Consider the following 13,037-nt stretch of genomic DNA (forward strand, 5'->3'; position numbering starts at 1 on the left):
GGTTCGCAACAAATTAGACGTTCAAAATAATGAGCGTGATTTAGTGAACCCCGGTTTATTTCCATTAGAGCGGTCTGCCTCCATATGTAGATGATAGCGGAACGTTCGATTCTGGAAGACGTTGAGTTATGGCGGAGGCTGTGCAGTGATCCTTGGAGAAGACAAAGCACTTTGTCTGGATCTTTAGTAATTGAGCAGCAAATACTAAATGGCTAAAAACGCTTCAAGTCTGCATGCAGAGAGGGAATATGCATCTGTTGGGGACCATAACAAGTCTACAAGTTATACATCTAGCGCTTATGAACATGGGTGCATAAAAACTGGGCCATTTAATGGTGCGCCAGTCGTAAAACTTAATGTGCATTTACGTCGTATCTCATATTTGAGGTCGCTCTCAGATTTAAAGACTAGTTCAAATTGAAGTCTTAGAGACATCATAATAAGTGTCTTAGTCCTGATAATGGAGGTTTTTATAGTTTAGGCACGCCCTTATTCTGTTTTTGCCATGAGCTAATCACAGAAACGTACATTTTAGGGAATTACAAGTAGAGTTGTCTGTATCTGTCCGTCTTTTTTTGTCATCTCTATTATAAGAATTGTGCATGTGCAAGGTAATCAGGTATTAAGGTTTATGAATAAGCTACTTTTTGAACAATCTTTCCCCTAAATTTCTCTAAATAAAGCCATCGCTTGTAGTTTGTATAGAAAGTTCAGTACATGTGCTAATGAAAAGCATGGTTTCAATATTCATGAGATGGCACATCTTTTAGATTTTCACATTTAATGTCATGCTCTGATACACATGCACTTTCTGTGTACATTCTGTGAATTTGATTAAGTTACTGCATTGCATGTCTTGTACGATATTGTTATGTTACGGATAAAGCACATTAAACATCTCTTTAGTTATGCTTTATCTATTTGTTTTTAGCCACTTTCTCACTTTTTGAAACACAGTAATTGTTGTTTCTGTTCAGGCCTGAATATGCAATACAATTGTCCTCAAGAAGGACCGAACAAGAAATCCGGGAGGGGTTTTGAGTCTTCGTGACCTTCATGATCACCCCATTTCCTGTGTCTGACTTTTGAGCTATATTCTGCCTGTCAATCTTTCCCACCCACGTGCTGTCAACCCACGTACGCTGCCCAGACAAACAAACCCGAAGGTTAGCCACCCTAAACAATACTCCCTACTTACAGATTCTTTATTTTATTATTACTCGTCACCACGACCAAGCACCAGTCTTCTTTCATTTTGAGGCAACCGCCTTAAACTAGCTGAAGATTCTGTTGCCTTTTTGCGCCTAATATGAGATGAGGTTCGCCAGGCCTCTATCCAAGTCGTGTAAAGTGTCTTTCCTATAAGGCACAAGATTGGTGACATGGCAGGGTTCGAACCCGGGACCTCTTGGTTCCGAGCCGAGGACTCTGCCGTTAAGCCACACAACCAAGCACCAGTCGGGCGGCAATTTCTAGCCTGATCAGGAGAGTGACTTTAGAGGTTCCTATTACTCCCACTGCTAACTGATCACTGCAGTTTTAGTACATAAAGGTTTATGTACCAGACTGATTTGATACATAAACATTTATGAAACAGATTCACGGCGCGCGACCTTCAAAACTCTCCCAGATTTACTGCGGCGGGATGCTTCATGACTTGACATCAGATAAAGTTTATTGCAAAATTGAAGGCTTTGGTACAACTTGATAAGATCTTTATTGCAAAACATTGCTCAAAGTATTTAGTTCTCATTTGTTTCAGCCTACAAGGAGAAGTATGGCGGACAGGTTATTTGTAGATAAGGTGGACAAATGATTAGTTATGAGCTGCGCTCATGGCAGGAACATTTATTTTCCTGGAAATGTTTCCTTGAACTTGTTCCTAGAAATTTGACTGCTTACTCCTTATATAGTGGGCAGAAGCATTATATATGTTTACTATTTTGTATTGGTGGGTTATCGTCTGCCATTATGCTCTATTTGCAGAAAATGCATAAGTATAAACAACAGCAACAACAAAATAGGCAACATTGTAGAGTTATAGCATCATACTAACACCTACAGTGTAAACCCATGCGTTTGTTTCAATTTTGATGTAGTTTGTATTTGATGTATGTCTAACTCCAGGAAGACTAGCTACATACTTGTCTGTTTGTACTAGAATGTTTGCTAATGAAGGAAATAAAGCACCTAAAGCACAGTCAAAAGATCAAACAGAAATGAAGGGTCCGTAAAAGCCAACAGTTTTATAATTTCATGCATATCAAGTTGTAGTAGAATGGTTTATTTAGAAACTCAAGCATACACAATACACTCTGAGAACAGACTCGCAGGCAACATTACTGGATGCCTGAATTGCTCTGTGGTCAACATAAAATATCGTTAAAATATGCTGTTAAAAGGTATTATTGGTAAAAATCACACTAGAGGAAACCACAATATCAGTCGGAAGCTCAAAACGACCGCACTGCGGACTGTTCATAAATGTTTAATGAGAAGTAATATCGCCGTTTGATAGGCGGCGTCTATAAACTTACCCGGTCGTCACCTTTAACCTGCAGCTGCTGACTGTATAATTTCCCGTCGTCCCCAGCGTATTGGTAGAGGTCATCGGGGACTGTGGTGAAGTAAGAGGAATGGAAGTTAGAACGTAACATGCAGTTTTGTAAAGAATGGGAACAACCTGTACAGATGTACATGAATTATCCCAAAGGAAAAAGAAGAATAGACAGAGCATTACATAATTTTTTCATATTTTTTCTAGTATACGATAATGAGCTTAAATTAGGAGACTTAGAGCTTGAAAATAGCTATAGTGTCAAGTGAATGTCGATCTTGTGTACATATCAGGCCTAGTATAAAACAGAAAATGCTCCCTAAAACGGTCACTATGTATTTTCTGAATACATGAAGCATGAGAATGGAGTTACAGTCATTTCAACTGCTATGGCAGGGGGCGCTGTTCTACACTTGATGCAAACCGATGTCTGGCCGATGTACAGTTTAGTACTGTACTTCATACTTCTCCCACGGCCAGTCACCGGCTAGCAGTCACTGGCTATGTCGAATCGTTTCTTTTATCCCGGGGCAACGCAATTGTGCAAGCAAGGGTGCTAGATAGCTTGTGTTCAGCTGTACTCTTTATCTGCGATCTGTGCATATAAAGCCGTATATACCATCCGTTACGTATTTGCTGTATGACATACGGTTTGTACTCACAACTTCCCTAACAGAAAGCAATTATATTCTAACCACTATGTATCGGAATCGGTAACACGATCAAATCCCGACTGTTTTAATATTTCCACTCAAGCTTCTCTTCCCATCTCCTGACTTCCCGCGTACGTAGACTCTACTATTACGCTCCATTTTTCTCCATTACGTTATCGATTATCAATGTTTTCAAACTTCACTTCCACTGCCGTCCCTATGGAGAACAGAATACAACACTCATAAACCTCCACAGGGGATGAAAACGTCTTCGCAGCCATAAATTTCTTTTCTCTTCATTTCCCAAATGCTTCTACTTAACGATCGTAATAACAACAGAACTTGGCAAGAATCACTTCTCCTATAAGCGGAGTTTGTCGGTTTATCGTGGCGAGGTCTCACTGGGAGAGGATCCATTAAAACTTACATCTGGAGTATTCCCGTAAGATTCCTGGAAACGCTTCTTGGATTTTTAAACTTCCAGGAACGTATGTTATGAAAAACTTTGACTCATAAGAAATTTTCGACTGAATCACTCAGTCTTCCTCAGCTATCTGACCCAAATGTTTTTCATAATGTAAGTTACCAACTCAGATGAACTTTCATGCTGTTCCAGGAACTTATGTTTACCTTGAAGTCCGCAGAAGAAAGCATATTGTTTTTGCCCTGTTTCCCCTTCTTCTCTCTTCTCCAAAAAATAAGGTCATTGACATGAACCAGCCATCTGTTACCATGGTAACTATATAGCTAGTGTTGGGTTACACATTATGTTGCAATTCTATAGCAGGAGGGATTTAGACTCCTATCACCATAAATCAAGTTGAATGTGTTTGAGCAAGTATTAACAAATCAGACCATATGCAAAGGTAAACAAAAAGCATTTTCTTTGCAAATGTTACATTTCTACTTATAGTCAATTACTCCTATGATGGGCATAAACATATATTTGCTATTTTGTAGTGTGTTATCCATGCCCTGACATTATTTTCTATTTGCAGTTGATATTGAAAATGCTATAGTATAACCAACAACAAAATAAGCAACATTATAGAGCTCTGGCATCATACTAGCACCTACAGTTAAACGATAAAACAGAAAATGTTTTGTCATGCATATCAAGTTAAAAATCACAGGTTCCTATCCCTGGAGGGACGATCGTGACCCAAATTCCGATCCCGTTCCATCTTCTCTTTACTAGCTCAAGGCCTGGATTATCACGGAATTGTTTTTGGAGGTGTGCCCAAGTGCATTTGGTGTTTTAACAATCCTCGGTCGAATTATGGCCAACTTTGCGTGATCAGAGCGACATATGTGTGAAAAAGTAATAAATTGTTGATGTTTAGCATCATGAACTGGTGCAATCATGGTCATACAGGTTATGATAACTGCGAATTTTTCTGGCTAAGGCAACATTTATTTGCTGTTTTAACAACCTACGGCCAATTTTAAGCGATTAGAGCAACAAGCTCTTTAAAAATTCTACGGCTTAAAAATCATATGACGGCCTGCAACGAAGTGACCGGGCATTGCTCTGTCTGAAGAAAGGAAACTTGTTATCTTTGTAAGATGGCTTGACTGCCAAACAATTAAGGCGTTCTGTCCAAAGATAGGGAAATGGTAATCTGTCTGAAGACAGGAAACTTGTATCTTTGCAAGACGCTTGCGAATGCCAAACAATTTACAAAAGATAATTACGTTTACAAATTGCACAGAGATCATTTCAAGCGCGTTAAAGAGCCTTGCTCTCTTGGTATGGAAGTGGTATGTCTGAAGAAAGGAAACTTGTAATCTTTCCAAGACGGTTCCGACTGCCAAACAATTGATAAAGACGTTCCGGTAAGAAGAAAGGGAACTTGTAATCTGTCTGAAGACAAGAAACTTGTATCTTTGGAAGACGGCTGGACTGCCAAACAATTGTCAAAAGATAATTACGGTACAAATTGCGCGTTGAAGAACCTCGCTCTCTCGGCTGTCTTAGATTCTTCTGTCTGAGGGAAGGAAACTTGTAATCTTTCCAAGACGGTTTTGACTGCCAAGCAATTGATTAAGACGTTCTGTCTGAAGAAAAAGAAAGGGAGTTTGTAATTTGTCTGAAGAAGGGAAATTTGTATCTTTCCAAGACGGTTCCGGCTGCCAAACAATTGATTAAGACGTTATTTCTGAAGAAAGGAAACTTGTAATCTTTCTAAGATGGTTGTGACTGCCAAACAATTGATTAAGCCGTTCCGGCCAGACAGCCCGTCTCCGTCCCGCGCCCCGTCAGTCAGCGGAGTTTCCCCGCTCCAGCCGGCGGGAAGACACGGCGGAGTCTCGGCGGACGCACCGCTCCGGGCCTGACGCCACGCCAAGCAAACTTGTCGATTCTTGTGTTAAGAAATATTTTCTTGTGAACAAGATTGTGAGCAAGCAATTCTTCGTGTAAAAACCTGTAATTTTTTCCATGAGCAATATTCTTAAGTATTGGTTTATTAGCTATAAGGAAAAAATTCTGATAATAAGAACAACGTGGCGTGGGCTTCTTGAATTTTCTGGAAACGTGGATTCTTGTTCAAAGAATAAGGTTCTTCTTTTAGTGTAGTGTAAGAACATGAATCTTACACTACACTAGAATCTATTTCTAGGTATTACTAACAAGAATTTTGGTCTTGAGAGAAGAAAGATATTCTGGGTGTGAGATGAAGTAAGAAGACACGGTGCAGTCTCGGCGGACGCACCGCTTCGGGCCTGACGCCACGCCGCCCGAACTTGTCGATAAATTTCACAACAGAGTTGATTTTATAGGCAGACGAATTTGTCAGTGTGTCCTTGACGCGGAAAGAAAGTGCTGAGCAACCATAAAACATGAGCAATGAAGGTCGTGTTTAACAATTATAAATGGGACGACAAAGTAATTGTGTACAGAAGTGTAGATGATGAGATTGTTCTGGACTGGTGGGTGGGCGGGTTCAGGGAGGAAATCTTTTATCGTGCTTTGCTTATACACGGATCGATACTTTATAACATACTTCAGTATGTAACTCGTACATTGCTTTGGCAAGGTAATTCTTTAACCAGAAATTATTGTGATTGTTTCCTGACGTACAATATTTGAACAAGTTTGGATTTGACAAGTTCCATCCATATACTAAGGAAGCTGCAAATGAAGTGCTTTGAAATTAATAAGACCTGGCATAGTTCGTTAGAAACGATTGCATAATGTCAATGTAATCTCCATATTTGAATCAATATCAAGGTTGCCAATACGAAAAATTGCTCTTCGACGTACCAACTTCAGTCTTTGAAAATTTGGGTATGTTCGCTTTTGCATTGGAAAATACAGGTCAACCTGGATTCTGAATAACTTCTACCAACACAGATGAGCTTTCAAGTCAAACATTATGCATTCTGATATTCATATTTACCATGTTTAGACCGTGTCTATTCTACTATGCTAGATATGTGTCTCGCTGTAGCTGAAGGCTAGGACTGAGAAATGATCGTCCACAATTTTAATGGGTTATAGTCGGGAAGGAAATATAGACCCGAGTGTTGGTAAGTACAGGTTAACCTGGTCTAAGAATAACTTTTACCAACACAGATTAACTTTCATGTCAAACTTAATGCATTCTGATATTCATTTTTGCTATGTTTAGACCGTGTTTATTCTAGATATGTGTCCGGTTGTAGCTGAAGGCTAGAATTGAGAAATGATAGTCCAGAAGTGTAATGGATTATAATCGAGAAAGAAATATAGACCAGAGTGTTGGTAAGCACTAGGTCAACCTGGTCTAAGAATAACTTCTATCAACACAGATGTGAGATGAACTTTGAAGTCAAATTGTATGCATTCTGGCATTTGTCTTTACTGTTTCTATTCTACTATGCTAGATATGTGTCTCGCTGTAGCTGAAGGCTAGAACTGAGGAATGATCGTCCACAAGTGTAATGGATTATAATCGGGAAGGAAATATAGACCGGAGTCGGGGTCAGGATGAAGATGGATGTTTTGCCGGAACAACCCTGCATCACGGCCAGGCAAAGGCCGTTCTCCCGCCGCTGGTCCATAAATCCCTGTCAGGCTGACAGCAGGTCGGGGTTACCTTTATTAGGCCATGTGGATTTGATTATATGTATGACATCCGCGCGCGCATGAATTTTCGTGCGTTTCAAAAAAAAATTCAACTATACTGTAAATCGTACAAAATGAGCGAATATATGTCGTATGTTGCAAAAAAAAAAACTATTGGAAAACAATACTAATGTCATAGAATACCGAAATCAATTCAGGAAAAGAAAAAGATGTGAAGAAATGAAAATAAAGAGTCTATTGTTATTCCCCATACCAGACTCTGTGTAGTGTTTAGTCATTTCTTCAACTTTTTTTCATTCGCACGCTCGCGTCAGTTTTGTGGTTCCCAGAGGATGTCATCCATATAATCAAATCAACATGGCCTTATACAGAAGACACACCCAATCACGGAGGGGACCTCGGGTAGTGTCTGTACCTCGTGTGGAAATGTCTTCATATGGAACTGATTAGAGAACCGGCGTCTCATTCATTTAAGGAATGCTAGTTTCATCCGTCTTGTAAGTAAAATGAATCTTGAGTGTGCATAAATTATGTAGGGTACGTGGTTTGTCAGTTGATGACTTCGTGATGTCTACGTGAATATCGCGAAGTTAAGAATCTTGCGAACGCATAACATGTATATACATTTACAGTAGATTGATGAGTTGAGGAAACTATGTTATGAATGCCTTAACATTAGAAACTGCCGGGAATCTTCACCTTGACCTTATACCACCCTAGTCTTGAAGGTCAGGGACCTGTTCTTGAGGAAATGCGAGTCATGCAACGCGCTTGATCAAGATTTACGTTTGTAAAACGCGGTCGGTTCATGGGCTGTGTTCTATCACTCATCAAAGCGACCTCACTAGGACAGCCGGAACTTGATATACATCCGTAATGTGGAAACTACAACGTTAATAGTGGAGTTACACTGTTGCGAGCTAATTGGGTGTCCTAAGATTCACCAACCTTCGCTTAACCGTGACGGGGGGCGGTACCGACTTGCGACGAACTTTTACCCAGTGTTGACGTCACACGTGGATAAAAGTCACGTGTCCACAGCACTTGGGTCATAAAGCTGATGACCCAAGGTTGAGCTAGTGATTCAGTAGAAAATTTCTGGAGAGTTGATTTCGTTTATTGAGGTGGAGAACAGTTTAATTTTCTTAATGATCTAATTATATTTTACCTTCTGATGCTGAGAGAAACTTGACGTAGTTGGAGGGGAACAGGCCTATCCTGCCCCGTAAGAACCCCAGACACCAGCCGCCATCTTCCCCCTCCAGCACCTCGATGACGTCATCCACTTCAAGAGCCAACTCGTTCTCCTCAGTCGGCATGAAGGGGTACAGTGCGCGTGCGTAGCGCTTACCAGCTGGCAACCAAAAAAGTAAGAAAAAAGTTAATAACTATAACTTCATATAACTTCGTATAACTTAATTAATTTACATTGTAGTATCATTTCATAAAATCCAGACCCGATAACCTTTAACTAACTAAAAGAGACGTGTGAATAACACCCCCTAGCGATTACTAGTAGATTGCAATAATTCCTCAAGAGCTTTGGCGCCAAGATTGGAACACATTCCGCAATGTTGGCCGCCAAAGCTCACGTCTCATGCAGGTCTTGAAGTTTGCTGTAAAAAGTCCTGCCATGCCACTATCATAGAATAACTGCCATGGTGCATTTTTATGTACATGGAAAGCTGCTTTTCAGAACACTATCTACATACTGTGAATATGTTGTGCCCATTGCAAGGTCTGACAATGGCCCGTGCTTGATAAGCAAACATCAACATATTACATCATTGCGCCTGGGTGACAGCGGCCTCTGTTGGGAACTGTTGGTACCGTCAGTGCAGCGCAGGGAATATCAATCTATCAAATTGTTGGAGTTTCAAAATTCTTTGGACGGGTTTGTCATGTATTTAACCAATGTCAGTCGGCAACTAGTTGTCTGGAGTAGCTGATCATGATAACAATTATGTATTTCTTACATCTTATCCCATGATATAATGGCTTATAGCATGTGTACCCTACCTCGTTGCCTCGCTGTTCTTCTCATTGTCTCGATCCCAGCATAAGCTGCACTCGGCTTCAGGGACTTCTCTATAATTTAGCATAAACAAAACAAATACATAGACATAAGATAAGGCTTTGATCTATATACAAAATACTTCAACACAATTTACGTTGTTTCGTTGTTACGTTGTTATTTTATTTTCAAAACATTGAAGATCGCCTGGGTAAGCATTACATTTAAGGTAGCCGATGAATTACCGTATCAAGTGCAGTAGTACTGCCCTCTACCGGGAACTGTTGGTACTGCAATAGACTATACTGCATATAGCCTTTCACATGATTTGAGAGCTAGAGAATACCTATTCATGACCTCTAGCGAAAGTTCTTGGTACTTCAGGAAGCATTGTATTATTGTAGCGGTTCCCAGCTGGCAACCAAAAAAAAAGTAAGAAAAAAGTTGCAAAAGTTAATAACTATGACTTCATATAACTTCATCTCTTTACATTGTAGTATCTATCGTCATTATTTCTTAAGAAAAAAGCGTGGCAAGTTCACCAACCAGGCAGTTCCAAAGTGGGCGCCTCGTGCTTGCCCATGTTGTAGTAGAAGGCGTATTTTTTCTTCTTCTCCTTCTCCCTCCTCTTCCTGCCGAAGTAGACGGCCAGCCCCAGCGTGAAGACCAGCCACAGCCCACCGGCAACAGCGCCCACTATGATGGCGAAACTGGCCGAGTTCATGCCACGGCGACGTTCTGGAGGACACAGATACAATTATGACATTATTACAATTGATATGAATGAATAAATAAATGAATATATAAATGACTGTACTTTATTGCTCGTAAAATACATGGTACAATGTATGGTAGTCCCTAACCAGATGTTTCAGATTTTGAAGGTTAGGTATAAAATTCGTAATTCCAAGTCTGGCAGGCAGGCAGGATTCGAACTCGGAACCTCTTAGTTCCGAGTCGAACGCTTTGTCGTTACGCCACACGACCCCGCTAATTTGCTGTATTTGGCTATGTGTGACGCTGGCGTCAACCACACTAGGTACATCACGTACACATAGTCACCAGCCCGCGCTGGGATGTGCACAAGAAGACGACTGAGACAAGATAGCGCCTGTCTGCCGCTGCCGCAAGACGCATATGTCGTCCTCCTCAGTGAGACAAGATAGAGGCCAACCACAGCTCACCTTGTTCCCGACCTACTCTCATCCATGGTTGGGAGGGTTCGGCAGTGTTCAGGAAGCCATATTCGGCAATGCCAATGTGTGACACAGGCTTTAACCGTACTAGGTACCGGTACATCACAACCATTACTAGGTCACGTACACATAGTCACCAGCCCGCGCTGGGATGTGCACACGAAGACGACTGAGACAAGATAGCGCCTGTCTGCCGCTGCCGGCTGCCGCAAGACGCTGTTGTCGCCCTCCTCAGCGTAGCCTAGTATACAGTCTTACTCTTACGTGATTGGGGCTGTTGGGGTATTCAGACAGGCTGTGTCTTCGGGGCTCTAATAGCTTCTCCCGCCCAGTGAAACAAGCCGACCCGGTAGGATATTACGCTAATAACAGTGGTATGCTTAGGGATTATGTTTGTAGGGCTAATCAAGCCCCCATTGTGAAATACACACCGGGAAACCTAGCTGAGGCGGGCGGGGAAGAGCTCCTACAGCCCCGAGAAAAACCCGACCCTACCACGTAAGACTGGATACCAGGCTAGCTATTCTCCGCGTGACGACCGTCTTTCTCCCAGGACCCTGAGGCGCCATCTGGCGATATTTTTAGCTTCACCGCGACAGAAACTTGTTATGTATGTCTGAAGCCCGGCGCCAGGATGCTATAAGTCAGGAGTAATATAATTTACCGCAGTTGACTTAATTTTACAATCCCGCGGTATTATAGGGGAACGATAGTTTATACACTCGTGTCAAGGACAGAGTCAGCTACAGCTACTTTTGAATAATTGTGAGTGATTGGCTATAAAACACGTCGTGAAGTTTGATTTAATTTGGCCCGGACTGGATGGAAAGAGTAGCGTCGTCGTAAAACGCGCAACAATAAAAGAAATAAAACACCTCGTTATTTTTCAATTTGTTACTCACGTATATGAGAAGAACGCTGCGGGAAACGGTTGTGCTTTTTTTAACCAGCACAAAAAATATGTATGCCAAATTGCTTAGATTGAACGCAAAATATGATGGCCTAATTTATCGCCTAGAAATGTCTATATCGGCAGTGGGAGGATAGCTGAACTATAGAATTCAGCTGTCTTGTTAAGGAAATAATCTTTTGACACTCATCTGTATTGGATACAGGCGTATTAGGCAGGTAGCTAGAAGGTTAGCTTATGATTAAAGGATTGGGACACATTCGCTTTTAGTGGCGTGTTTGAATCCCTTGAGTGCTTGGTCAACTTTTTCATACTCATTACTTCCTCGCAATTAGTTATTTGTCAATTACAACATTGCATAACGGAAGGGTGCTACAAATCACTTGAATATTGTCGTTTTGCATGTGGCGTAACAAAATCAGTTGTACCTTGAGTCTGAATCATATTGCCCCTGTCCTTTGTGTAATGCTGATAAGAAATGACCCCCCTCCCTACCTGTCCTGCCTGTCACTGCTAGGTGAGTAGTTTTAGTGTGCGCCTCCCCCACACCGTTAGAAGCCGTACACAGGTACGTGCCCGTGTCATTGACCGTCAGGTGATAGAAAATAAATAAACTAAAAAAACATGGCCCCTCCCTACCTGTCCTGCCGGTAACAGCGAGGTGAGTAGTTTTAGTGTGCGCCTCCCCCACACCGTTAGACGCCGTGCACAGGTACGTGCCCGTGTCGTTAACCGTCAGGCTGCCCAGGGTCACCGTGCCTGACCTGACGTCACCTGACAGCGCGTGCGTCCTGGAGGCCAGCCGGACGCCATCTTTGCTCCAGGTGACGTTGGGAGCGGGGTCGCCGTCAGCGATGCACTCTAACGTCACGCGGTCCTTCAGCTGGGCCTCCTGCGAGTCGGAGATGCGGATTATGGACGCTCGGTCTGTGGAAGAACAACAACAAAGTGTTAAAGAGTTGTTTACATTTAAAAGTTTTTATCCAATACAAAGAAAATCTCTGACCTAGAGCTTTCGACCAGTCACTCTGGTCTTCCTCAGTAGACTGACCCAGTGGAGCTTGTCATGTAGCTTCTTTGAAGTGCGACTTCAACACTGGGTCAAAGGTAGACTATGTCGGCCCCCGTCGCCTTTCAAAGAAGCCACGTGACAAACAATAACACAGAGTTGTTATTAACAATAACAAAGAGTTGTTATTGGCAGATAAACTGTGCTTCAAAGCAACGAAGAAACAAACGGAGATTTCAGACTTCTCGGAAGGATATCATCCCCGCAATTGGCTACATTCTAAAACGTCGCCCTCCGACTATCGGGCAGATTCTGTGACCCTAGACGGCCTCTCGTTCTGCCTGTCAATCTCCTCCACCCAAGAGCTGTCAACCTACTCTTATCGGAAAAACATATACACAAGTCCAGAGGTGAGTCACCCCAAAACAAGGCTGCCGTACCCTTAAGTAACAAATTGCTCAACTCATTCTCGGTCTATGTATCTGTATCTGTATAGCCGTAATAACCGCCTTTCGGCGTAACACACCAGCTTCTGTATCTGTATAGCCGTAATAACCGCCTTTCGGCGTAACACACCAGCTTCTGTATCTGTATAGCCGTAATAACCGCCTTTCGGCGTAACACACCAG

At 42.0% G+C, this 13,037-nt stretch overlaps 1 protein-coding gene across 1 annotated transcript in view; it reads right to left on the minus strand.

The window, feature by feature from the left end:
- LOC109462087 overlaps positions 1 to 13,037 on the minus strand; it is a 68,996-nt gene that overhangs the window by 1,023 nt on the left and 54,936 nt on the right. Inside the window, exons 7-11 of the mRNA XM_019758585.1 lie at positions 12,039 to 12,326; positions 9,840 to 10,031; positions 9,299 to 9,367; positions 8,448 to 8,633; positions 2,538 to 2,617 (exon numbers count right to left, since the gene is read on the minus strand). Of these exons, the coding sequence (XP_019614144.1) occupies positions 2,538 to 2,617; positions 8,448 to 8,633; positions 9,299 to 9,367; positions 9,840 to 10,031; positions 12,039 to 12,326 (815 nt within the window). The remainder of the gene's footprint in view (positions 1 to 2,537; positions 2,618 to 8,447; positions 8,634 to 9,298; positions 9,368 to 9,839; positions 10,032 to 12,038; positions 12,327 to 13,037) is intronic.

The sequence above is a fragment of the Branchiostoma belcheri genome, unplaced genomic scaffold, assembly GCF_001625305.1.
Source record: "Branchiostoma belcheri isolate BF01 breed outbred unplaced genomic scaffold, Haploidv18h27 scaffold99, whole genome shotgun sequence".
NCBI classification, from domain to species: domain Eukaryota; kingdom Metazoa; phylum Chordata; class Leptocardii; order Amphioxiformes; family Branchiostomatidae; genus Branchiostoma; species Branchiostoma belcheri.